The 27988-nt window shown below is 34.2% G+C and overlaps 2 protein-coding genes and 2 long non-coding RNA genes across 9 annotated transcripts in view; 1 reads left to right on the top strand and 3 right to left on the bottom strand.

Annotated features, from left to right (window-relative positions):
• Positions 1-21366, top strand: part of LOC149541135 (protein ROS1A-like) — a 39716-nt gene extending 18350 nt beyond the window's left edge. For all 4 annotated transcript variants that reach the window (XR_016356474.1, XM_089802127.1, XM_089802125.1 and 1 more), the window contains exons 14-19: positions 113-170; positions 1661-1800; positions 2171-2236; positions 18151-18265; positions 18376-18414; positions 20755-21366. Coding sequence is in view for 3 of the 4 variants with exons in the window: in XM_089802127.1 (XP_089658253.1) it covers positions 113-170; positions 1661-1800; positions 2171-2236; positions 18151-18265; positions 18376-18414; positions 20755-20879 (543 nt within the window). In the remaining variant the exon portion in view is untranslated. The remainder of the gene's footprint in view (positions 1-112; positions 171-1660; positions 1801-2170; positions 2237-18150; positions 18266-18375; positions 18415-20754) is intronic.
• Positions 1357-3489, bottom strand: LOC149541136 (uncharacterized). Its single transcript, XR_016356477.1, has 2 exons — positions 2428-3489; positions 1357-2285 (listed from the first exon to the last, which is right to left on the bottom strand). It is a non-coding gene; the product is annotated as an uncharacterized LOC149541136 (long non-coding RNA).
• On the bottom strand, positions 13478-20829 carry LOC149541137 (uncharacterized). 2 transcript variants are annotated; one of them, XM_089802129.1, is made up of 4 exons: positions 20739-20829; positions 14435-14967; positions 14064-14340; positions 13478-13956 (listed from the first exon to the last, which is right to left on the bottom strand). In XM_089802129.1, exons 2-4 carry the CDS (start codon positions 14476-14478, stop codon positions 13570-13572), a joined length of 708 nt encoding a protein of 235 aa, XP_089658255.1. In that variant the 5' UTR covers positions 14479-14967; positions 20739-20829; the 3' UTR covers positions 13478-13569. The 2 variants fall into 2 exon arrangements, with proteins under 2 accessions (XP_089658255.1, XP_089658254.1); XM_089802128.1 differs by having other exon boundaries at positions 14064-14967.
• A 13-nt stretch (positions 21367-21379) lies between the features above and the next one.
• Positions 21380-24448, bottom strand: LOC149541138 (uncharacterized). Of its 2 annotated transcripts, XR_016356475.1 has the most exons (5): positions 24066-24448; positions 23883-23966; positions 23679-23789; positions 23027-23242; positions 21380-21415 (listed from the first exon to the last, which is right to left on the bottom strand). It is a non-coding gene; the product is annotated as an uncharacterized LOC149541138 (long non-coding RNA). The 2 variants fall into 2 exon arrangements; XR_016356476.1 differs by lacking the exon at positions 23027-23242 and having other exon boundaries at positions 24066-24443.
• Between the last annotated feature and the right edge of the window lie 3540 nt (positions 24449-27988).

Consider the following 27988-nt stretch of genomic DNA (forward strand, 5'->3'; position numbering starts at 1 on the left):
ACGTTTTGTATCTTGTACCACATTATTTTGTCAATCCAATCAATAAGCATATTTTCAGAAAACATTTATGCATTCATAATGCTTGATTCTAAATATTGTGTGTTTGCAACAGTATGAAGATAGACAACCAGATGATCCATCCCCTTATCTTCTTGCCATATGGACACCAGGTAACTTTCCAACTATCCATAATTCCTGATTAATTAATTGTGTCTATTTCAAGTTAGGTTAACTTTGCCCTAGCAAGATGAAAATTTAAGGAACTTGTTATATAAGGTAAATGACAATAGCATAAATGTTTCTGCTTGATTTGAACATGTAAGAGATAAGAGCTTTCCGATTAGACATCTAGGATGAAATGTGCATAACCTCTTCTATCAAAAATAATAGTTGCAATCGTATCCTTGATATTGATATGGGTTGTAAAAATATGAAACAAAGTCAGCTCAAAGGTTGGTTTTAATTCAAGAAGATACAATTTTAGACTAAAAATTATTTATTTTTGCTATCCAATTTCATAATATTAATCTAAGTCACAGGATTCATCGAATTTCATCCATGAGATTCGGATTTCAGAAAACTTTTAATCTTTCTGAACTTCATCTGAATTTTATGATATTTAATATAATAGTATTTGATTTTAAACTGATATTGAGTTATTTAGTTGAATTGTTTAGCAGTGTTAAACTATTTTGACAATTTTGTGGTTATATTACTAATATTTAAAAATACATAAATATATATAACTAAAATTTAAAGTAAAATTTTTTTCCAAATTTTTACCCTTGCTGAATTTCATTCGAATTTTATGATCAACTCGAATTCGAATTCGAACCTTGTGGCTTAGGTATTAATATGATGATGCTGACTGTTGCACCAAAGGATGAGTTTAATTTTTATATGACAGGAAAATTTGATGCGTAGTAAAACATACTCAAAATTCGAAGGGTGACCCGTGTTACTGATATGTGACATCGATAGAAAAGTCGGGATCAAGAAAACAAGTTGTTTTATTTAGAAAAGCTTAAGACATTTGGAAAACAACAAATCAAGGATTTACAATTAAACTGATACAAAGATTACACCAATAAGAAAATTATGATTAGATACAACTTTAAAATTCTTATAATAATTATTATGTCAGTTGATTTCTAAACTGTATGAAATGGCAAGATATAATATTATGCAAAGATTAGAAATAAAACCATTTGATGTATGTTGAGAGAGTTGGCAACTGGTTGTTAGGAGCTCAAATATCACCAATTTTTGGCAGACAGCACAAGGAAATCACCATCAAGTTCCAATTCACAATGTTTATTTTTGTTCTTGAAATTCACATAGTAAAACAAGCTCATAAACGAAAACCAAAACCTCTGACTTAACTAATTGGGACCAAACCCAACTCAGAAAATCAAATAAAATTTGCCATAAATCATTGTAAGAAGGGGGAAAAAATTGACAGGTGTCAATGTTACTGCCATGAGATTATTTAACAACAAAATTATAAGAATCAGTAAAATGAAATAAGATAAAATGCCCTTTGAGTGCCACAGTTCTTCATATTAGAAAACATATAGAGCAATTATACTTTTAACATTTGCTTCAACATACAAGCTATTGATTTTCTAAAATTGCAGTCTGTCTGTCGATTTAATTTCAGGTGAAGCACCGGAATCCACAGGAGATGATGAACACTGTAGCTCTATAACATTGGAGAATCATCTTTGTAATCAAGAGATCTGCAGCACCTGTGTTAGCAAAATAGATATAAATGAACACACAGTTAAAGGCACAATGTTGGTGAGTTATTTGGACAACTATATACTCAAAAATAAAGTTTCAATGGTATATTCCATAAATTTGCATGTATATATCATTGTGAAACAAATTCCATGAATAGGGGACAAATATAGTGTAGTATGCTAAAGTTTTGCTTTTATCAAAAGTCAAGATACATGCAGTGCTAAAACTTTATGACCAACATAACTTATTACTTTGTACCCTCGTAAAAATAGACAACTTTCTTTAATTCACGATACTAGTCATGAACAGATAACTTGAGACTTGGATAACTTTTTAATTTCAAACTTAATTCACAAATTAGTCACTAATTTGTTTGCCTCGAAGGTTACTTGGCATTTGAAACTTACATTTGCTGGTCACATGTCAGATTCCTTGCAGAACAGCAATGCGAGGCAACTTTCCACTCAATGGAACATATTTTCAACATAATGAGGTTTGCTCCACTTCTACTCAAGCAAATTTGCTTTTCCATAATATATGTGCTGAGAAGTAATAGCATTATTGTGTGTCAACACAAGGAGAATGAGTAGTTACAAGAAATGTTAATCACCCTACAAATTTTACTTAACTAATTGGAAAAATTAAATGTCAAAACAGAATAGAAGATTCATTAAACATTCCAACCTTTTTTTTGTTTGGTTTGAGTGGGCCAGATGGGGTGTATAATCAATATTAGCACTTATTCACCACTACTGCTGAATAAGTTCACCAATGTTTATCTGAAATTCTGGGATGAGGGGATGTAGTGATACAGCCTGCAAAAGGTTTCCCAAATTCTGACGAGCTAACTGGCAGGAGCAGCTATTAAATTACTGTAAACAAATTAAAAGCAGCTAAAAATAAATTTAATGTGCTCAATTTGCCTTTGGAATTTTCAGCACTATTTCCCTTAAAGAGAAATATTGTTTTAACTTCTATGCTTGAAATTGTTGGGGACTGATGTTCACATAGGTGTTATGAATATTGCATCATAGGATGCGTAAAATAATAACTAGGTTTGTTTAATAAGTTGTTACTGGCAAGTATTGAGTACCTTAAAACACCTCAATATTTATAAGAGTTCTTATAGGACAGTTTCCTGTAAAGTAGGAAACACAAACCCTGTGTTTGTATAAGTTGTTACTGGCAGGTATTGAGTACCTTACAACACCTCAATATTTATAAGAGTTCTTATAGGACAGTTTCCTGGAAAGTTGGAAACACAAATCCTGTGTTTGTTTCCAAATGTATTGATCGAAATGAGAAATTGAAGCCCACTAATCTGTGTAAAAATTTTCATTTTCTTATATTTAAGTCAAACTAACACAAAGTATGTCAAGGTTAGGCTATATTATTTTATTTAGCATAAGGGTTTTTCATAACATTAAGTGTAATGTCAACATATAGAAGTGCATTAAGAAAGTGGTTCAATTGTAATTGGGTGCATTATTACTTGTAAGTGATGTCCAGCATGTGGGGGGAGACATTTTTCCCCCTTATAATTTTAACAAAATGAGCCTCAAAAACCAGATTTGCTAAGTAGCAATTTCATTGGAGATTAGAGGCACAAGAAGACATTCAACTACCTCTTGTTAGTCACTGGTGACAGGGCTGTGAAATTGCAGTAGTAACAAAACTATTTGTGACACAAAAACTAAAACCAATCACTTCCAAGTGGTAGCAGCAAACAGCTCATATCATTCGTGGTCAATAGTAATGATCTATAATGTTGGATACATATGCAACAATGACTTCGACTCTAAAGCTACATAAGTTGTGGTTGGATGTGTTTGTCCCCAATCAGTTGCGTGCAGATGTGTGTGTCCCTATTCAGGGCATGTTGTCTCAAGCCAAACCTAATGAGACCTTGGATACATGTATTAGTCCCTATCCTTGGGACCCATAGGTAGATGTGTTTGTCCCTATCCTTGGATGGAAGTACAGTAAATTTAGTGAGGCTAATTCCACTATTGATTGGGGTGAGTAGAGATGTATCTTATATTGTTCACACTAGGGAGGTGTTAACTTATTGTTTGCATAGGTGTTAGCAAAATTGCATCATAGAGCACATAAGATAATAATTAGGTTTTTTAAAATTTGTTTAATAAGATTATAATAATGGTCTGTATTTTGTTGTTAAAACCATAGTTTGCAAACTCTCCAAGTATTCCCCAAGTTGCCAAGTACTCTACATTTTTTTTTGTTGGGCAAGTACTCTCAACTTTAACTCGTGTTATTCTAGACACAAAAAACTAGGGGTAAAAATGTCAGTGCAGGTAAAATGTTGGTTAGAATGTGTTCGTCAGTTAGAATGTGTTTTTCACAAGCTGTTTATGCTACAAAACCATGCATTTTATCTTTTAAGATGTCATTTTTTAATTTAATACATTTTGCAATTGATTTTTACAAATAAGATAAGTTTCTTTACAAGAATTTAATATTTAGTTCTTTCTATCCAGGTTTTCACCGAGTTAAAAAAATAGGGCTTGCTGAGTACTCTCCAAGTCCGAGTTTGCAAACTATGGTTAAAACAACTAAATATTTATAGGAGAGTTGGTTATTGAGTAGTCTCCTATATAAAGTAGGGAACGCAAATCCTATATAAGTTTCCAAATGTATTAAACAAAATGAGACATTGAAGCTTAAGTCTGTGTAAAACCTTTCTATTTTTTATGTATCTGCCCAACATCTCTGATAGAAATAGATTGGGCTGTCCAGTCCAAAAAGTGTGACAAATGCCCACCACCAAATAGATCAAGCTCTTCTGGTCTGTTAAAAGAGGGCATCCCTCCATGTCCCCAAAACATTTAAGACACTATAGATATCACTAAGAGACCAGGGATATCTTCCTGTGGAAGACTGCATTTTAGTCAATGACAGTGTTTCTAGTGAGATACTGACTACTACCCATTATTGTGTCTTCTTGTTCTCATGTATATTTTTATGTTAATTTATCAACTAGAAGGAAAAGGCAGCACATTCAGTTACAATATTATGTGCACAGTAGCGAGTAAGAGTTGAAGTGGACAGCCATGAAACAACAATAGCAAAGATGATAATAAATTTCCTATTGTTTATATTCTACTTAACAAGATACCTCTTAAAGATGGCATTTGAACAAATCCTTGACGTGTTCTTGCATGTTACCAGTTAAATCACAGTTGCAGAACGTATTCTGTGAACCAAATACACATTCAGTATTTTTGTTTGAACAAAATATAATTGGTTAAGGATACAATTTGGCTGAGAATAAACTTGAATCAGGTAGGTAAAATAGTGGTGCCAAGTACTATTCAGATCATAGAGCAAAGGATATGCACTCATAAAACGAGGATATACCTGGGATGTGATAAATTTAGCACATCTTCTATCCAAGCACAACATACCATTAGCTATTTGTACACAATATTGTCCTTGAGTTTATTGTCATGTTGAGTACCTAGGGTTTGTGAAGATTTAATTAATAAGCTAATCAGGATTTTTATGCCCATTCAGAATATCTAAGTTACCAGATCCACTCGTAGACCTGGCAAAGTCTGGTTTGGTTCTGCACAAATTGGTGTCCTTGTCAAATTTGTAGGTAATTCTGCTGCAGAGACCAAAAATTGTTTTGAATTATGACAGAATAACCAGGATAGAATTTAGCATACTTTTGATGAATGCATTTTCCAGCGGACAAACAAGGAAGGAATCCTCCGCTCTGAGGAAGGGTAATTTAGCGGCTGGCTTTAAAAGTTTTTTTTGTCTCATTTGGTCTATTCAACCCTCCAAACCTAAAATTGACAACTAAAAAGGTAGTGTTGTATGTCATTTGTGTGTTTGTGAATGAAAAGAAAAGATGAAGGTAATTGGAAGCCAATGAATCAGATTTCATCATCACCTGGTTCACCTCTCATTCCTTCTCCGGTCAGATATGCCACTACAGATTTCAGCAGCAAGGAGGAGAACTGAATTTTATTTTACATCTGTTTTGATATATAGATATCATTGTAGTTATTGATACTATCCAATATCAATCTATCTCATGTAATAGGTTCTTTTTTGGATCTCTTTTTGGGGGCTGGAGAATGTTATTCTCTGATCTCTTGGGTTGATAGGAAGCTGATACTGTTTTCGATGTACTATTTTGTCTTTCTGATATACAATAATAAAGAAAACTTCTTGCCTCCATGGCTAAACTTTCCTGTTTGGTTGTAATTCCTCAAGGAGTGTCAACAAGTGATTGTTGCATGCTCTAAGCTTGTTTGTGAGCAATTTTGGTATGTTGCTTTAATATCAGCATAGTGATATTTTTAACTTGCTGCTGCTATACATATATATATGTATATAGACAGACACACACACAAAATTAAAACCTGAATCCAAACTGGCAAATTAGAAGAATATTGTCAGTTAAACCTAAATGCGTTTATCAGTCTCATATCTTAAACAGTATTAAGATCCATTATCATGTGATAACTTGCACATTCTTACAATCATCTTGTAGGGACAATCTATTTCAAGTAAACGTCCCCATTATATGTTTTATTAAACTCTACTATTTATAGCTTTTTCATTTGATTATTGGAAAATCGTTGAGCATCATAACAAATGGTGTCATAGAATTAACTTGAAATTAATGGCAAATGAAGATTTTCATCAATTCTCAAAAAAAACCGCAAAAATGGACTGATCTTTCTGGGAAAACAGTCAAATTGTCCAAATCCAAAGCTTTTAAATTTTAATCTATGGAATTTCACTTCCTAACTATCAACAAGGGCTGTCAAACTTGTGAAAATTTATTAACACCTCTATTAAGAGTCAAATACGACCAATGGAGTAACCAAAAGATGAAGCTCCCTGAGTATGATTTTACATTAGAAGTGCCAGATTCATGATTTATAGCTTTTTCATTTGATTATTGGAAAATCGTTGAGCATCATAACAAATGGTGTCATAGAATTAACTTGAAATTAATGGCAAATGAAGATTTTCATCAATTCTCAAAAAAAACCGCAAAAATGGACTGATCTTTCTGGGAAAACAGTCAAATTGTCCAAATCCAAAGCTTTTAAATTTTAATCTATGGAATTTCACTTCCTAACTATCAACAAGGGCTGTCAAACTTGTGAAAATTTATTAACACCTCTATTAAGAGTCAAATACGACCAATGGAGTAACCAAAAGATGAAGCTCCCTGAGTATGATTTTACATTAGAAGTGCCAGATTCATGACCTGCACAATAAATTTTTCTTTGCAAAATCCATGAGAGAAAGACAATGTGGTATTTACAAAGGAGATGCAAATGGAAAATGACGCAGAAAATAAACTCAGGCTTTGGAATCAAAGGCTGATTTAAAAGGTATAGTGCTAGATACCTAGATTTTGATCTTGCAACCAAGAATTTGAAAAAGTACGCTTAATTCAAGAGCTTTTGTATATGTTCTCTACTGACTAAAAGATGGAAAACAAACACCCGTTTAGGACCTAGCATGACGAAAATCTTTGTTCTGGAAAGACAAAATTACAATTTTTTATCATTACATGTTAGATGCAAATTCACAAAAGCACTAAACCTGAATTTTAGAATTATTATTATAACTCTTGAAGTCTTGGGCTAAGGGCAATGTTTACAAAAAAAATCCATGCAAAAGATACTGCCCCATTGGAGGCTGCAATCAGCTCCAATAATACCATGAGAAATGTATATTGTGGACTAAAAAAGTTAAATCACTCCACATGGTAAAATACTAAAATCTTCAGTCAATAATGTAGTCCAGAAATTAGAGAGCTTCCTGCAATTAGAGAGTTGGCTCTTCTTAACACTGGAAAGAAATTCCCCTATCAAAACAACTACAGTTTTGGTCTAGATCGATCGTAGGAATACATCTAATATGTGAGACACGAAACAAGCCACATAAGTTGAATTTTGCTTTGTGAAACAAACCGAGGACAGGGCTGAAAGGATTGGCTGCCATAAATTTAAACTTCCTGCAATTAGAGAGTTGGCTCTTCTTAACATTGGAAAGAAATTTCCCTATCAAAACAACTACAATTTTGGTCTAGATAAACTGTAGGAATTCATCTAATATGTGAGACAAGAAACAAGCCACATAAGTTGAATTTTGCTTCATGAAACAAACCGAGTACAGGGCTGAAAGGATTGGCTGCCATAAATTTAAACGCTGTCCTTGTCTGCATCAACTAATATTATATTTGTTTCTTCAGCTAAATTTCCACATGTTTTTATCTTTCCCAATAGTCTTATTGTGACTTGTAACTGAATCATGTCAAATACAGTTCATTCTTTAAATGAATATGTCTTTTCTACGTCAGAAAGACGTATTAAAATAATTCACATAAACAAATGATGACATGGAATCACACATTGAAACTTCTAGGCAAGGCCACGCATGAAACCAGAGGAAAAAGACACAAATGCAGTAAAAGTGCCAGGCTGCAAAAGCTATAGAACCAGTGAGAGTTGGTGACAGGTCGTGATCAAAGTGTTTCAACTAGCCATCTAATAGCTCCTAGCCATTAGGAATTGTCTTTTAAACCACAATAACATTAAAGCTGTTAGTGTACTAAAAAAATGTATTTGATACGTGTTCCCTTGGCCACTTACTTAGCTTTGTGATAAGGTTTTCTGTTTGGTGTGGCAATCGAAATGTCTCTTAACTGAGTCTGGCTATTTTTCCTTTGAGAAATGTTATTACCTAATGAGGAATTGTCTTTTAAACCTAGGACATGGCTGCAAGGACGGGTTATCATTAACTTAAACCCATATCCTTATCTGAATCAACTTTGTGCTGTCTTTGCCAACAGTCTATATGTATTACAGCTGAATCATGTCAAATACATTTTTCACAGTACTTCTAACATTTTTAAAATTAAATCGCTATTGATTAGCTTGGTATAGAACTTGCCAAAGCAGGTTTTATCTTCAGTTTCTATTGTGTGGAATCAAGCTACCAATAATTTTATGTATATTTGGAAATATAGAGGCCATTATTCCATTGATAGGATTAACTCCATTTATTCTGGAAAGGACCAATATAGCTTTAAATCAAGATTGATTAGGAGTGCAATAGTAGCAGACAATGTTATATCCGGTCTCTTTGGGTATTTAAAGGTCAAGCATTGACATTGATGATTTGGGCTCTCCACTCTTATTTACACTTAGTAGACTAATCCATCATAGATAAAATGTCCAAATAAGGGCAATATTATAAATAATAATAATATGCCTCTATTTTGTTCATAAACGTATATAATGGCTAAGTTAGAGTATTACATTATATAGCACCATAAAAAGTTGGGATTCTCTAAGGATTTGTTAAAGCGAAACAAATAATTATAAGTTGCAATGTACACCTTTCATCCTTAAAATTACAGCTTGTGCAGTAGTAGACAAATGCTTATTAAGTGTTACAAGTAATAAACAAAGCCGCTGGTGTTAGTTCATGAATGAAAATAACTCCTATATGTTGTGGCCTATCATTTCCCTCAAATAAGATATAATCATTCACATGCACTCCACAGCCATGCCATATAATCCACGAAATACGAATTGCAGTTTCATGACTTGATGTGATGTACGTAAAATATAAGCTTGAAGCATTTAACCATGCAAAAACAAATGTAGTAGTCCTACCAAATTTAAACATCTCAATCTAACCTCAAAAAAATACAAGAATATTTGTTAGCATATATAAAAATCAATACTAAAGTAATAATAATAATAATCGCTTTTCTACATAGTAACTAATAAACGACATTTGCAGGTTTAGTTAGTCATAACTGAAGCACCTGTTAGATCATCCAGTCAATATTAACCATCACTTCATCAGTTTGTCAAGAAATTTAGGTAGAGAACATTGCACAGGCTATCTACATTAGACTCCACCTTTTGTGATGGTTATCATTTATTGCGAACCATGTTAATGTTTTGGTAGCTTCTGTCGGATAACTCTATGGTTATTCATATAATTATATATGAGATATATTATTATGTGAGATATAAGATTATTATTTGAGATATATATATATATAGAACATAATTAAGTTTGTATTATTAATTATCTGTTTATTGAATACACATGTCTATTTATTCACCCATGCTCAATATAAATGAGAGGATGTTGCATATGGAAAATATATACTTGATTACAAGGCAATGCCATTACATTTGCAACAGATCCTGGAAACTTAACATGGTATCACAGCAGGTTAAAGAAGAGATATGATACAAATACTGTAGCAGATGAATATGGATGCATATACGATATAGCGGGAATGAATAAATATCTAGAGAGAGTGATAAGAAGATATTGGGATAAGACAATTGTGTACTACGGAAGATCTCTTGAAGCGGAGTAGTCTATATAATGATAGATTCATCTAAATGTCATTGCATCCAATGCCGATTGAAAACTGGAAAGATTAAATGATAAAATGATAGAAGAGGAGACTATCATATGCAGTATATTGCTAATACATTCAATTTCTATAATCTTGAGAAAGTAAACGATTTGAATATATCTGTGATATAACGTCATTGGTTATAGAGACTGTTGTACATTATCCGATGTTTGTGAATATACAATCTGCATTACCATTATATATGGTTGGCCAAGTTTGTATCTACTCTGTCAACTCTTATTTCAGTTTAGCAGATCAGAGGTGGGTCTGCAAATTTGACTAAGAGTTTCAAGCGTGATGTAACACCCCAACCTTGCTTCCAAACCCCAAGCTCTCTCTCAGGGCTACCTTAGGTCATTCACTAGACCCACTAGGGCTTCTTCACACCCTATAATTACTAGGACCTTGCTCAAGAGATCCTAATCCTTCAGTTGGGGGTACACCAACAAAGTAACATCAAATTTCTTACTAGCCGGCTCCAGTCCGCTATTAACCCTCAAGTCCATCTATAGCTCCAAGGGTACCAGTTCTTCATCTAGGGTTTTTTTAGACTCCTTCTAACATCCATGACCCTAAACAATGCTGATTTCATAGGCGCATTCAATCTACTAGGGAAGATACACCAAATTGCTCCAAAAAGGCTACTAGGAATTAGCCCTCCTAAATAGCTGGAAACAAGATTTCTTGAAAAACTTCTTAACAACCCTACAAACAAATTATATTTTTGGATACCCTTTCTAGAGTACTTCAAGATTCTGTAATTTTCTAGCCTCCAAACTTTGCGTACAATGAAAGTATAGTTTTAGGCCAAAAATGAGGATTTCAAGTGCTTTATCGCTGTTGTGATGGAAAACCACCTTAGACACCTTTCCAAGACCTCTCCTTTGGACTGGAGCGAGGTTAGACCTTCTCATTACTCGTTGTGTAGCCGGATTAAGGTATTTGTACACTCAATCCTCTCCATAACTCATTTTCCAACTGTGATTCCTAGCCAAGTTGCATTTGGCTTGCCTAGGGCATCACCTTAAAAATGCTTGCTGATGCTTTCAAGGGCCCTCCTTCTTGATACATAATGTACATGGATCCTAGTTCCAAATCCCAAAATACCAGAGGTTTCCAATGGTGGGAAGTGGCCCTAAGATCCCATTTTCTAAGTGCAGCCCTGTTCAGATCAGCAACTTGCCAAGAACAAAAAGATTTTTCTACACTAATGCAAACGAATTAAAATGATCAAACCAACACTACAAAAAGATTAAAAACAATATTTCAGAACTTTTCCAACACGAAAATCAGGCCATTCAATCCTCCTCTATTAAAAATGCCTTCAAATGCATAAAACCGGCAACAAAATACTTGCTCAATTCGTACAAAATGCAAAACCAACATGTCCAACCCCCTGAAAATGGTTGTCCTCACATTTTTAAAGGCTCCTCCATCAGTTCCATAACTGTTCTAAACAGTTAGGACGTTCTAAACACACAAATGCCAAAAAGTTGCTTTTTGCAAGAAAATGTTGTCATGACAACATGACAACATTTCAGCAACTTTTGTTCTACATGGAGTTAGACCTCCAAATTTGGCACAAAAACAAAGTAGACATATAATATGCATAAAATAACTTCAAATAAACTATTCAAAGCCATTGGAACCTTTCTAGACCATTTTAGCCTTTACCGGACCTAAGTCACCTAGTTGACAATAGTCGGCAACTTCTAGCAACTTGGTCACTTTGGGTCTTGCCAAGTCTCCTAAACACACCTAAGGACCACATAGGACCTATTATTAGAATAGTGATGTGGCTAGCATCACTACAAGCCAAAAATAAAGAAATACCTAGGTTTCACACTTAGCCTACCTAGGTGCTCCTGCACCAAGGCGCAAGTAAAGTGTCAAAAGTCCATGACTTCCAGCAATATATGAATGCGATTCCTACTCAGATATGATCTGGCGCCCTATGGTAACGAGTGGAAGTGTGCTACAAATGAGCGCACTCGCCTACAAATTTGTTGACGTGGCATCGCATATATTATTTCATTTAGATTGTGTTTTGATATCTGACTTGCAATATCAATCAAGTCTATGTGTTTACTTTTCTTTGAGCAGCAAACACGTGGATGACATCAAATAGATAGAGGTCTAGTCATCGAATTTGCATGAGAACCAAGGCATCGAGGCTATAACCAAACAGTTTAGTAAGTATGAAACCCAAAAGGGAATAATATATTTTTAAAATCAACTCCCTATGTAATACGTTGAATGGAAAGAGGACACGTACCAAAATGAATTCTTGGTGAAGGTATGACATATTTGATGTTTTATTCCAATTTTATAATTTAATTAATTCATAAATATATATATATATATATATATATATATATATAGTTGATATGTGATATATTATGAATTATTATTAAGTATTATATTATGAATAAAATTAAGAATTATGTTATCTTAATTTTTATTATTGAAAATATAAAATAAGGAGTTATGTTTAATCATTTATGTTGTTAGTAATATGCATGAGTTAAATTACTAAACATCAAACTAATGTTATCATTCTTATTTTATATCTCTATATGAGCTATTTGCCTTGATCTTTTCCTCTGAGAATTTATTACAGGAAAAGGGAGATTGAAATTTAGAGGGAGAATAACATTTCATTTGAGGAAATCTTGAAAGAGAGGGAGAAGACTGAGGATGCTATTTGGTTCACCTTCAATGAACCCAATCTTTTTGATTGAGAGGGAGTAAACCATGTTGAGCTGGTTTCTCTAATGTTAAAATAATTTGTCACAATTATGAGGACTGTGACTATGTATGGGCCTATCCCCTGTGTGCATCATGAGGAAGTGACGACATCCAAAATGATCATCACTTGTATTTGGGAGAAGTTGTTGTAAGGTAACGATCTTACAATCAACTTGCATTATGCTTAGTTGCCGATTCGTGACACGAATCCGATTCGAGCACATGAATCGGATCCGTGGATTCGGGATTTTATTTTTTTCCCAATTATGATTCGTGGAGGATGCATGCATATATATATATATATATATATATATATATATATATATATATATATATATATATATATATATATATGCATTATATATACTAAAAAATAAGAGAAATATACATAATTCTAAAACTAAATCATTTCATAGTATGAATCTATGATTCTAGTATGCATCTATGAATCTAGTATACTTGATCAATGACATTGATAATTAATCTATTTTCACGATTATAAAGAAAATCAACACATTCACATTGAATTATTGAAAGTGAAAGTTTGTAACATTCAAAATATAGATTATTAAACTTAAAGTTTATAACATGATTTACTCATAAAAGAGTCAAGAGTCAACACTAAAGTTTTTTATTTAATCATCAAATGGATTTTCAAGAAAATCCGCATCAAAGGGGTACTGGTGAGCTGCAAGTGTTGCATTTGTATCAATAGAGGAACCCAAACCACTAGTAGTAGAGGGGATTGTTAACTCATAATCCTCCTCCTCATCATCCACATCAATCAAAGTGGATCTAGCAAGATCCCGGATGGTCATATCTAAATCAGGAGTCTCGGGTGCTACATCCCAAAGCTTTTCGAGCCCCTTCTTGTACTTAGGATTCTTCCGTGACAACAAGCGCAAATTGTTGTGAATGAACACAAGGTCTTCTGATTTTTTTGGAGCCAACCGGTTGCGTTTGATTGAGTGGATAAAGGAGTAAGTACTCCAATTCCGCTCAACGGCAGAAGAGCTGGCAACCTAAAGAGAAATTAAAAATTATCAATACAATAATCAAGATAAATAAATTAAATAATAAATTCAAGGAATTGAGAATGTTAACCTTAAGCTTAATTTTACAAACTTACTTGGGATAGGACCTTTATGGCAAGAGGTTGGAGGTACGTGAAGGCTTGCCCATGAAGGTACCACCATTTGATGGCACCCATCTTGCTTTGGTCTGCTATGGCAATAGGGTTGAAATCCTCACCTGAGTTGAAAGCAGCAAATTCGCTCCTCACAATTGCCCCAATCTCTGGATCTTGGAATATCTTAGCTAGTGCCCTCTTATACCCATCTGCAACCTCTGCATCTCTAAATGGTGGCACTCTACCTGGAAGGCGAAGTACATTTGCACTATAGTAGCTGGGGATAACAAAAGACAATTGAACACTATCAAATATCAATAGCACAAACATTGGATAAAATAAGCACAAACATTTGATAAGAACTACAGTACGTCGAGGATAGAGCATATGCAAGGAGGTGCAAAGGTGTGGTCATCTTGTTCCATCGATGATGAACAATTTTTTCCACCTTCTTGTAAAGGGTGTCCTCAGGATCATTCTCCCTCCTCTGTATGACCTAAGATATGAAATATGAATAATAATTATAATTATTGAATATGTCAATTTAAACTTTAGAATCTAGATATCTCTGAAATAAAAAATTGTTGTAAAAGAGCGTAAAACTTACCATTTTAATTTTTTCCAGCATACTATCCATGGAATCATAAATATCCCCAAAGCATGGCTCATCACTATCTGCGAAGCGAAGTATTGCCATTATTGGATCGGTGATTTCCAACACATAACTCACAAGACCCCACCAATCCTCATCTAGTATCATTCTTCTCACATTTAAAGCCCCTGCTGTATTGGAATTCTTCCAAATGCCCCATTGGGGGCTAATGACCATATGCTTCAATGCTTCTTTTACCTTCACAAGTCGTCTCAAGACGATTATGTGAGAGGCAAGGCGGGTTTCAGCAACCTAAGAACATGTTAAACTCAAGTTACTAAAACATTTAAAAATTAAAACATGTTAATGTAAACAACAACAAAAATTAATAATTGTGGAATCCAATAATATTCAATTATATATTAAATGTAAAAATTTACCTTCAATAACTCCAAGTCCGAGAAACTCCTAAAAATTGCTTTGACATGTGGTGATTTGTCACAAACATTTGAATCTCTTCAGCTTCCTCATATATCCTTTTCACCCAATCTATTTCGGTGCCAATTGCTTTCATCACTAAATTGAGAGAGTGGACGGTGCATGGTGTCCAAAAGATATGATCATATCTAGACTCTACAATTATCCCTGCAGCCCTGCAAACTTTTGCATTGTCCGTGACCACTTGGACAACATTATCAGGACCCACTGACTCTATGGCATCAATGAGAATGCGTGAAATAAATTCTGCATCTTTCACTTGCCCTTCACAATCAACTGCCTTCAAGAACATTGCCCCCTTAGGGCATACAGCAATAACATTGATCAATGGACGGTTTCTATAATCTTTCCAACCATCCGAAATAATACACACCCGATTGAACCCAAAAATCTCTTATTGGTTGAAGTTGAGCCTCTACATTTTTTCTCTCATCATGTAATATGGTAGTGCGCAACTTCTCATAACCAGGCGGTTTGTAACCATGGGGTGCATCATTTATTGCTTCCACCATCTCCCTAAAATAAGGTGATCTAGCAAAATTAAATGAAACACCATTTGCAATTAAACAACGTCCAATTTTGTGATCAGCAATGTCTCTCTTTTCAATTTGGAATGCCCTATCTAGTGGGCCTCTCATGCGGGTGAGTGGAGATGGGTCTTCATCTTCATCATTTGTAGTTGGCATAGGCAAAAAAGGATGTGTTCTTGTGTTTGTTTGATCAGATGATGGTGTTGGTATATTTGTTTTTTTGGAAGCACCACGTTTTGCTTTTGCAACTGCTCTATCAGCATCATCTTGCTCTTTTGCTAATGCTTCTATTTGTGCAGCTAGTAATCCCTTCTTATCACTACTTTGACACATGTGAATTCCTTCATCCGCAGGGCCCAAAAAATGTAGTTTCACTTGGGAATAGGAGCTTCTATATTGTATGTTGCAAAAATTACATTTCCATATGTATGCCCCACCCCCAGGACATTGTGCAATTCTTGTTGTGTGTCTCCATAAAGGAGACCCCTTATCAATTTTGAAGCTTGGTGATGCAGCCCCACCCCCACCCACTGAGCCTTGACTACTCATTGTTCTATTCTTGCAATCTAGAAAAAAAAAGTGAAAGAAAACCATGCTTCACACTTGCACAAAAACTTGAAAATTTGGAAAACTAAAAATAAATCAATAATCTATGAAAGAATTCAAGAATATGGTTGAAATGCATACCTTAAACACTTCTCGCAAGGTATTTGAAGCTCCACAACCGATCTCCTTCGAATCCAAGCACTTCACTTCAAACTAGCAAGTATGAGAGAGCAAAATGAGAGAGCAAAATAGAGAGCAAATGAACTTGCATTGTGATTTAGAGGGTCATTTTTAGGGTTTAGGGCCTTTAGGACAAAAAAAAATATTAAAAAATGATAATGGGCCCACGTTTTTGCAAGTTTATTTTGGCATTGCCGCGGATTCACACAGATCCGCACGTGGATCCTCGAGGATCCGGGCAAGATTCGTAATCCTGCCTGTGGATCCACAGGCAGGATTACGAATCCTGCCCGGATCCATACGTGGATCCGGATCCGAATCGGACCCGAGTCCGGATCCGGCCATTTCCCGACGAATCTGGTAACTAAGGTATTATGAGATTAACTAAATTGAGTAAATCATGAATGTCTTGTATCTCAACATTCTGGGAGGCCATTACTCTTAAGAGTACTTGGTGAATATCATTGATATTTTGGGAGGCCAATACTCTTGACATCAAATGTGGTATCTAAAAACGTTTTGAGTAAGTGGTGAATATCATTTGATATTTTGGGTGACCAATACTCTTGATATCAAATGTGATATCTAAACGTTTTGAGTAAGTGGTGAATATCATTAATATTCTAGGAGGCCAATACTCTTGATATCAAATGTGATATCTAAATAATTTGGAGTGCTTGGTGAATATCGGATGTCGATATTCTGGGAGACCAATACTCTTGATATCAAGCCTTGTTTTTTTGAGTACTTGATAAATATCGGATGTTGATATTCTAGGAGATCAAGACCCTTGATATCAAATATGATATCTTACCGTAAGTTTGAGTAGTTAATGAATATCATATGTTGATATTCTGGAGATCAATACTCTTGATATCGTATACGATATTAATGGTGGAAAACTTTTGAGATATTACCAATGGTGTAATATTTGTTTTGTGTTTGTCCTCCCTTGCTAAGAGGGAGTGTTAATGTTTCGGTAGCTTCTGCCGGATAACTCTATGGTTATTCATATAATTATATATGAGATATATTATTATGTGAGATATAAGCTTATTATTTGAGATATATATATATATATATAGAACATAATTAAGTTTGTCTTATTAATTATCTGTTTATTGAATGGACATGTCTATTCATTCACCCATGCTCAATATAAATGAGAGGATGTTGCATATGGAAAATATATACTTGATTACAAGGCAATGCCATTACATTTGCAACAGATCCTGGAAACTTAGCAAACCATATAAATAAAATCAGAAATTATTGGCCTTGTTATAGAACTGCAGAGTTTCTTTTGCAGTTGCAATAATCAGGTGAACTCAAACTCATGCATCGTGCATGATAATTTCCAAAGGCATAAATTTACACTGTATATTGATCTAATTTATCGCATATATATCAAATCAACAAAACATGTCTTAGATATTGCATGCGACCTAATATCAAAGACTAATTAGTTAATATTCAAGCATTTCGTAGAAATGCTATATGCGTCTGTGAACACTTGATTGCAATAAAAACACTCAGTAAATATTAAAGTACTTCGTAGAAAGCTATATGCGTCTGTGAAAGCTTGAGTGCAATAAAACAATCTGCAAATATTTAAGCATTAACAAATAATCAGTTTACTAGTACATAGAAAAATATATGCATTTGTGAAAGCTTGCATGGAATCAAAACTATAAATAAAGCTGATTCATCTAATTGAAGATGCATCCCCACTAATTTGCAGGTATTTGCAGACCACGAAACAAGCTTGAGTCCAGTTGAAGTTCCGCGATCTTGGATTTGGAATTTGGAACGGCGTACAGTTTTAGTCGGTACTTCCATTCCAACAATATTTAAAGGTATGATGGAATCTCATAAAATTTGTGGATGTCAGAATCTTTTATCGATAATTAAACTTATCCCATTGTTTTCTTGTGCATTCTGAATCTAAATTAGTATCTTATATTAGGTCTTACAACCAGGGAAATACAGTACTGCTTTTGGCAAGGTACAAACATTTCTACCTATTCATATTTTTTTGTGGCATACTTAAATTTGTCGCATTATCAAAGCATTACCTTCACACTCATTTTTGTGAAAAATATTTAGTTCTAGAATGTCTGACTTAAAATACTTTAATGCTATTTTAGCATTGATTCAAGAAACAATTACTCACTTCCCCCTGTTGGATGCCAGTGCTGATTAAAATGACATAATTTAATCTTTGTGAATTATTTTGTCAGTTTTTTAAAGCCTCCCGTACCAAGTTTGAAGCACATAGAAATGTATAAGATGTTATTAGCGAATTGACTGTTTAAAAACTAAATTAAATAGGCAATCCAAATGAAAAAAGATAGCCTAATCGGATACCAAATAATTGATCTATGGCTTTGAATCTGCTTTCACACGGTCTCTGAGACACATTTTTTACCTGTAACCCAAGACAATGCTCGGCAAATGCCCTCCATATGCAGAGTAACCAATAATCGTCAACCTTCAGATTTAGCTATTCTGAATTCTTTCTTCTCTGCAAGCCTAGACTGGATATATATAACCTAAGTTACCAATTCCGATGCAGATCCAGACACCAATGCAAGAAGCAGGTGTGCGGAATTTCTTTTGAGGGGATGCGGATGTGTTTGGATATATATGTAAAGAAATGCATTTCCCTTAACCTTAAATATTGAATAAATGTGTTCTTTTAGGATCACAAATTCACAGATATTTGCCAAAATCCTTAGTCCAAAACCACAGATCTCCTGAACTGGAAACAGCATCAGATAGGATCGCATCTTTAGTCTTATATATCGTCTCCTTAGCATTTGAAATGGAAGACACTAGGTATGCAAAAATTAACATTGTAGAAACTGATCTCTGGCTTTGAATCTGCTTTCACACGATCTCTCAGACACATTTTTTACCTGTAACCCAAGACAATGCTCTGCAAATGCCCTCCATACGCAGAGTAACCAATAATCGTCAACCTTCAGATTTAGCTATTCTGAATTCTTTCTTCTCTGCAAGCCTAGACTGGATATATATAGTTTTAAACTTCAACCCAAACTGGATATAAATCTTCTCTGCTTACAGGTGGATTTCGCAGGCATCGACCACCTAATCCACCTCCACCGGCATCCGACTCCGCCTCCAGGCCCAAAATGCTTCAACTTCTAAGATGATAACCATGCACTTGGGAGGTCATCGGCATTTTATTTTCAAGCTTCGCCATTGCAATAGTTGTAAGTCACTCAAATGCCCTCCTCCATATATAGATCGTCATAGGCAACTAAAGATTGCAGAAACCTGAAATCTATTGGCATTATCAAGTCACTCAAACGCCCTCCTACATATATAGATCGTCGCAGGTAACTAAAGATTGCAGAAACCTGAAATCTGTTGGTCTTATCTCTGAATACAAGGCCACACAGGTATGATAACCATTTACGATACAGAAGAAAAAATCTTAAATTATGTGTCAAGACTCAATACAATACAGTTGTTTCTATGATGTTGGAATTAGGTGGAAAATAGATTGCTTGCCAGCAAATACTTAAACCTTTTATATGCTGGTAAAAACCATATTGGTGACCATTTTATTTCCCAACTCTATATTAAGATTTATGATAACCGTGCACTTGGTTGAACATCGGCACTTTATTTTCAAGCTCTGCCATTGCAATAAATGTAAGTCATTCAAAAGCCCTCCTACATATATAGATCGGCGTAGGCAACTGAGGAATGCAGAAACCTAAAATCTATAGGCATTATCCCAATATACAAGGGCACATAGGTCAGAAAACTATTTGCAATACAGAAGAATAAGACTTAAATTATGTGTCAACATAATACGGTTGTTTCTATGATGTTACAATTAGGTAGAAAATAGATTGTTTGCCAGCATATACTTTAGCCTTTTATATGTTGGTAAGAAGCATACTAGTCACTATTTTATTTCCCAATTCTATATTAAGATTTGTTATTACCGTATACTTGGAAGAACAATGGCACTCTATGTTCAAGCTTTACCATTGCAATAGTTGTGAGTCGCTCAAATGCCCTCCTCTATATATATATATAGTCTTATAGATCATTGTAGGCAACTGAAGAATGCAGAAAACCTGAATCTATAGGCAATATCACTAAATACAATGCCGATTAACTTTTATGTAATATTATAAGTCTGTAAAGTTCAAAAATATTTTTTTTAAATAAACCTGAAATAATGCTTCTAAGCAAGTTGGTACTGTACAAATATATACTTGCAGCATCCTTGAATTTTTAACCTGAAATAGTGCTTCCAATTAAGTTATAAGTATACAATTATATACTGACACCATATTTTTTCCAGGGTTTGTTTGTGTCAGAGCTTTTGACAGGAACATCCGAGCTCCACGACCACTTGTACCAAGACTCCATTCCCCTGCAAGCAAGCTCATTAAAACGTCAATGCGACAGCCTAAAAAGAATTTGTAAAGCAAGCATACAAATTTTGATTAATAGAATTGTACACAGCTTACATGTGATTTATTTATGCATTCAATGATTGTTCACTTTCATCAACTACTCGATTTACAAGATCAGGTCCAGAAATCATTCATAATACTGAAGCAGAACTTACAGAGACATCTGCATGAAGGATCGCACTGAAACAGCAAAAGGGAGGGCGTTCCGCTGATGTCAATATTCATGTTACATTTTTATGTCAAGCTCAGAATTGAGCTATTCTTCAGCAATTATTTAATGTTCTAAAAACAATTTTGGATTCACGGGATGCAAAGGATGTAACATTGCTTGATTTTCTAATGCAGAGCCAGCTCCCATATTATTTGGGGATGTAAACTAACATTCTTTTGAACATTGAAACTAAATGACAGCCTGTTCTGTAACATGTAGAGAAACATTGTATTGTGTGCATTTTAAAATTCAAGTCTCAAAGCATAAAAGCAATTCGAAAGAGCAATATATTCCCTCACCTGTTGTTTCTTCTTTTTATTCAGAACTTCATGTGCCTGGCAGTTCATAAAAAAAATGGTTGTTAGTTTTAATACGCCATAAATGTCATGACCATAAACTTTTGTCTGACGCAAAAAGTAATATGCAATCAAATGTAATGTATTAATTATATACAAACAAAGGACCTCACAGGATAGAGATTTACTATTAAGCGAAACTACATGGATTTTATAACCAGGTAAAGACAAGTCCATCCACACTAAAAGAGGGAGATGCTGTAAACCATGTTGCATAATAAGTAAATGGGTTTTATGTCTAAAATAGATCCATATTTCCTATTATGATGTCAAATGAATAGTATGTCTCAATGGTAGACCTGTTTGCCTCTTCCATAATGTGCAACTCGTAAGTAAAACTTTTCATTTTTCTTCTTTAGAGTTTTTAAAATTTTATGTCCATAGATTTCATGGGATCCGGATGTGATATTACATTAAGTACGTCGGTACCCAGCAAATATGCAAGCAGACTAGGTACATTTCCAACTAAGGAATCGGTATACGTGGGTGAGAAAGAAGTGCTAGTATCTCGCATAATAACGGGCGATATCATCAACATTTATAGTTCATGTAGAATGGTAAGAGATATTTATTAATAATACTAAACAAATCAAGTCCAAACTACTGTTATCGGCATCAAATTTAGCTATTTGAGAAAACAATAACGAGTCATGCTTTCATAGTTTCCCCTAGCTTTATCTTCTTAAGTTATTTTCTGGTTCACGTAATGCTCGTTTCTAGTTCACTATTACTCATTCTTAAACATGATAAAAGCTAAGCAGATTTCCAATTAAATTAGCATAATTTAAATAAATAAATAAAACCTTCAAATAGATGGAAAACCTAACGTGAAAATAAAGGGCATGCAAGAAGGGGAAGCTGTAAGTCAAAATGTAGGATATGCATATGCGCACATTTTTATTTAATACAGCACAATCAAACTAAAAACCTGTCCAGTGTTCACAACAATATACGTGGTAAATCGTATATTATGCTAACACTCGCGTAAAACTTAAACTAACACACACAAAATTATCCAGAACTATAACAAGATATCGTGAAAGCAACAATATTGACAATCCAGACGCTTCTGCAAAGAACCAAATTCAAACAACTCCGGGTTTACATACAAGTTGAGGAAAACAAATGACGGAAATATAAAAGCATGAAGACACATTGGAGGTAACTATTTAGTCAGAAAAGGGCATAGTAAAAGTACCATGCCAATGCGTTTGGCAATCATTACTTCAGGTTGAAATTTCAATATGCTTTATACAAATATATAATATTAATATACACAATTTTCAAACCTCTTTAAGGCCACCAGACAAATGCAATGATTTCAAATGCTTTAATCAGAAACGCACTCACGCTTTACTACAATTGCAATATATCTTACTTGCATCCTCTTTGCCAAGTTTTTCTGGCCAAGCATTCAGTAAGGCCCAAGAGTAAATTTAACATTTACATTAAGCATTCAGTGAGGCCCAAGAATAAATCAGCTATAGTCTGATAGTATTGGGAAGTTAGGGATTCGAAACAATTGATGTTTTGAGCGGATGTAAAACCTTGCGTTCAATAAGTTATTTGGGAATGGCAAAATAGAGGTACCTGTAAAACTAGATTGTTGTCCATATCAACTTCAGAATGCTCAAATCCACCCAACACATGCGGTCAGATTTTATATCGAGAGCATAGCACTTTACAAGATTGTATCTAAATGCCTCCTCATTTTGTCTCCTGATCAGTATATTTGACTTTAAACAGCAAGATTTTTCGTCTGTCGGTTTATCACAATAACATGTATACAATACCCTGTAAAATCCACTGAAGAATGCATAGATGATAAAATTGCAAGGAAGGAAAAAGATAAACCTACCGCTAAAGCAAATATAAATATAGCACAATTTATTCTTTTCTTAAAGAACCGAATTACGAATTAAGTCATGGTTTTGTAGAATAAGGAGATTGAATGTTTGAGCTCGAAAAACCAGGCATCTGAAATTCTAGATAGCGATGCTCATAACCTTTACCTTTGTGACAGACAACAACTAACCAAATATGTATTAAACCAATAAGACACTACAAGACTACAACCAAATATGATAAAGCTTGCGAAACCTTTTTTTACATCTCAATTTCCTCCCTCCCTTAGGATCTCAGTTTATACATTTCACCAAATCTGAATCATATATTTCGCATATTTAATCTATTAACAAGAAGTTTGCGTTCTGTAGAAACAGAGCAAATAATGCGAACTTACTTGTTACTGACTCTCCAGCCATATATTTCCCCACAGAGAAGATATCGCTTTCTCCTCTTTTTACTTCATAGCATGCCCTTTTATCCATCTTGGTCTCAATCACACCAAGCCCTATATACATTTGAATAAGCAAAATAGCCCACGCCATTTATATGAATTACACATTACCCTATAACTACTTATTCAAATCACAGAATGACATACCCATTAATCTCCATCGCATACGGCCTGTACCCGTTTCTCCAAATCAAGAATATTATATACCCCTTAATCTGAGTCCCGCAAGACCTATATAAGCATCCAAATCACATAACGTTCTACACCTGGTAATATTGATGACAAAATCAAAATCACAATACTATTTGTATAAATAATATAAATACATACCCAAATGTCTACATCGCATATGTCCCAACCACATTGATCTAATTTAAATCAGATAATAAGTTATACCCATAGCCGTTCATTGGAGAGGCAAATGGCCAAAACCCATTAGCGTGAACCATAAAAGTTTCGATATCCATTTATGAAAGCCTTACACGAACGAAACCAATCTATCTGAATCGTGTGTGGTCAGTATTCTGATCTCATTCGTATATGGCCTAATTTAAAATCCGGTATCATGCGGTAGCAAAATCAAAATATGGTACCCGGATTTTGGCCCTTCCCATGTCAATCCATTTCCCAAAGGCTGCGTTGCATCCCCCAGCCTTCTGTTGCCCAATACACCCGCCAAAAATTTCAAAATAAAGATAGCACGAAATGGTGATTTCCGTACCAGCTATTGGTTGTTTATAAATTACAATTTCCAATTAACAAAAACCCAAGTAGGTTTCCGACACCAAATAAACAAACGGCTCTAGCTTTGACGGAGTCTTTATTAACGCAGGGATTCTATAGGAGGGGCTTGGGCTCTACATTTGTGGAGCAGGTGGCTCCATGATAATTTTTTAGGGGCTAAAAGTTTAATTAGAATCTTTTCTTCCGGCTCCATGATATTTTTTAGGGGCTAAAAGTTTAATTAGAATCTTTTCTCGCAAAATAGGCCGTCGATTTTTTAGCCCTCTCAATTTGAATGGGTGAAAAAGCGCTGAGGCTGGAGCTTAGGCTAGGGTCCCATGGGTTGGGGCTTCCTTAAAATAGAGTGCTGAGATTTTTTAGGAATGTTTAAATGGCAGCGATCACATGAAATTTAATTGTATTTCAATGTGTAACTGATTTTTTTTTAAAATTAAATAAGATTTTAACTTTGTTTCTAAAAATTTGGTTTTAGTGGGGAAAAATTCTATAAATTGTTGACATGTGGCTAAAATTTCTCCCAAGCTGTGGGGCTATTTCCAACCCACCCCATTTACACCCCCTCAAATTCAGCAGCCTAAAAAGGAGGGGCTCCTATTTTGGAGGAAAAGATTCCAAATTATCCTTCATCCCTCCACAAAGATTCTCATGAGTGGCCCCTCCCATGGGACCCGTGCCTTAGGGAAAAATTATGTCATTTGTCACAACCTACACTTCATTCCCCACCAAAATGAAATTTCACCAAACAAATTTATGAATAAATTTAATTTTTATTTTTAAAATTCATTAGACAAACAAATTCCTTCAGTTTAGTAGCTAATTTTTTTGAAGCAGATATAAATCTATATATTCACATATAAATATATAGGACACTTCCCTTTTTAAATATCCCTAAAAAATCTCGGCTTTAAGGAAGTGAGGTTTCTTTTTATTCAAATGGAGGGTTAGTTAAACATTACCAAAGAATTAAAATTAAAAATAGACCCTTTTTCTTTACTTTAACATATTAGTATATAATTCAATTTAATTAGTTTTTTATTAGTGCTGCTTATATAGGCGGAGACTTATGTTTTCATCTCAAATTCTTACTATTTATTTTCTTGCATTTCACAATATTAAACCACAATTATAATGTGCAGTTCATATTTTTATTTTTATTTTGAATTTTTTTCAAATATATCTCTTTTGTCATTAGCTATTCATATTTTTTTCAAGTAGTTTTTTAATTTTTCATTCAAAGACTCAAAAAATGTATTATACAATCATCATATTACAAGAAACAAAACTGAATAAAGACAAAGGAAATAGGCTAAAAAAGGAATTGGGTAGTTGGAACTGTTAGCTTCATGAATCTAAAGGAGCCTCTAGCGGTTTAGGTATGATTTGGAACCCTAGGAAAGTCTCTTTAAATATTTTAAGTTCAAGTATCTCGTGGGTGAGTAGTAGAGTCAAAAGTATTAAAACTAACATACAATTTATCTCAACTAACATTTATGGTCCAACTTCTAATATAGATAAAAAAAATTCTATGGGATGAAATCAGTATATTTATGAATAATCATAACAATGAAGTCATTCTTATTGGAGGTGACTTTAATACTATTTTAAATATAAATAAGAAATTTGGAGGCACCCAACAAATTTCCCAGGCTACCAAGGAATTCCAGAATTGGTTGAAAATCTCAACAACTTGATAGATGTCCCACTCATCAATGGAAAGTACACATGGAACAATAAAAGGAAAGATTTTGCTTATATAGCCAAAAAGTTAGATAGATTTTTTCTCAAGGAAGAACTGAGCGAATCAAAATCCAATATCCATTCTTCTATTCTTCCAATAGCAAGATCAGATCACTATCATGTTTGTATCGAATTCTCTAAACCTTATATACCAGTTAGAAATCCTTTCAAGTGTGAAAAGATGTGGTTTTTAGACAAAGATTTTATGGAACTTATTATGGAATGGTGGTCCCAGGGTGATTTTAAAGGCTCTAAAATATATATTTTTGTCTCAAAAATGAAATTGATAAAAGAAAAGATACTTAAATGGAACAATGAACATTTTAATAATATATTTAAAGAAAAATTAGATATTGAAGAGAGATTAAAAGAACTGAACTTAGAAGTAATTAAAAATGGGATGAACAATGACAGCTACAATCTAAAGAAAGATTTACTTGCCAAGTAGGAATTCATCCTAGCCAAGGAAAGTCTTTTGGAGACAAAAATCAAGGGAAAAATGGCTAGAAGATGGAGATTGAAATCCTTTTTTTTTTCATAATAGCACCCTTCATAACAGAGCCAATAACAAAATAATTAATATCGAAGATCCAATGGGCAACACCATAGACAATCTTGATAAAATAGTTAAGATTTTTGTGAGTCACTTTTATAAAATACTAAATAATCATGACTGCTCAAATATGGCAGCACAAACAAAAATGCTTGAAGCCATACCTAGAGTAGTCTCGTCAGAAGACAATAAAGTCTTAAATAGCCCTATTTCCCTGGAAGAAGTTAGACTTGTGGTATTCAGTATGAACCCAAACAAATCTCCAACTCCAGACGGATTCCAAGCTTTCTGCTACCAAAAATGTTGGGATATTATAGGTCATGACTTGTGGAAAGCAATAGAAGCATCTAGGAATAGTGATTCAATCTTATCTAAAATTAATAACACCTTTCTCACTATGATCCCCAAAAAAGAAGCCCCTGAAACCCCAAGTGACTTTAGACCTATAGCCCTTTGTAACACCATTTATAAAATTGTCTCTAAAATTCTACCTAACCGTCTTAAACCAACTCTCCCCAAAATTATATTAGAAGAACAAACCGCCTTTGTTCCAGGCAAATCAATTGTAGATGGTATACTTCATAATTCAAGAAACGTTACACTCAGCCAACAAGAATAAACTAGCTAGTATGTTCATGAAATTAGACATTCAAAAAGCCTATGGCATGGTTGATTAGAGATTTTTATGCAAAGTCCTAGAAGCCTTTGGATTCTCTCTCCAATGGATTAACTTCATCTACAAATGTATCTCCACCACCAAGATCTCAGTCCTTATTAATGGAACCCCTGAAGGTTTCTTTGATACTTCAAGAGGAATAAGACAAGGAGATTTGCTATCTCCATTCTTATATATCATTATGGCAGAAGCTTTCGGAAGAGCATTAACCAAAGCTCATATAGAATGGAAAATAAAAGGAATTACAGTAACTGAAAAGGTTCCTAATATTACCCATCAATAGTATGCAGATGACACCATCATGCCAAGTGTTAGCTCAATGAACGAGGCCCTAAATATCAAAGCTATCATCCAGCAGTATATGGTAGCCTCTAGTCAAAAAGTGAATGCTGCAAAATCTTTAAAAAAATTCATCACCACCAAGCCTGAAAAGGAAACACAGATCTATAATATCATGGGCTACAAAAAAGGCACATTCCCATGCAAATACTTGGGAATAGAATTAGAAAAAGGCAACAAATCTAATCAGGTATGGTATAGTAT

Source organism: Cupressus sempervirens, chromosome 9 (assembly GCF_028749045.1).
Source record: "Cupressus sempervirens isolate cs-2001-9-10 chromosome 9, ASM2874904v1, whole genome shotgun sequence".
Lineage (NCBI taxonomy): Eukaryota > Viridiplantae > Streptophyta > Pinopsida > Cupressales > Cupressaceae > Cupressus > Cupressus sempervirens.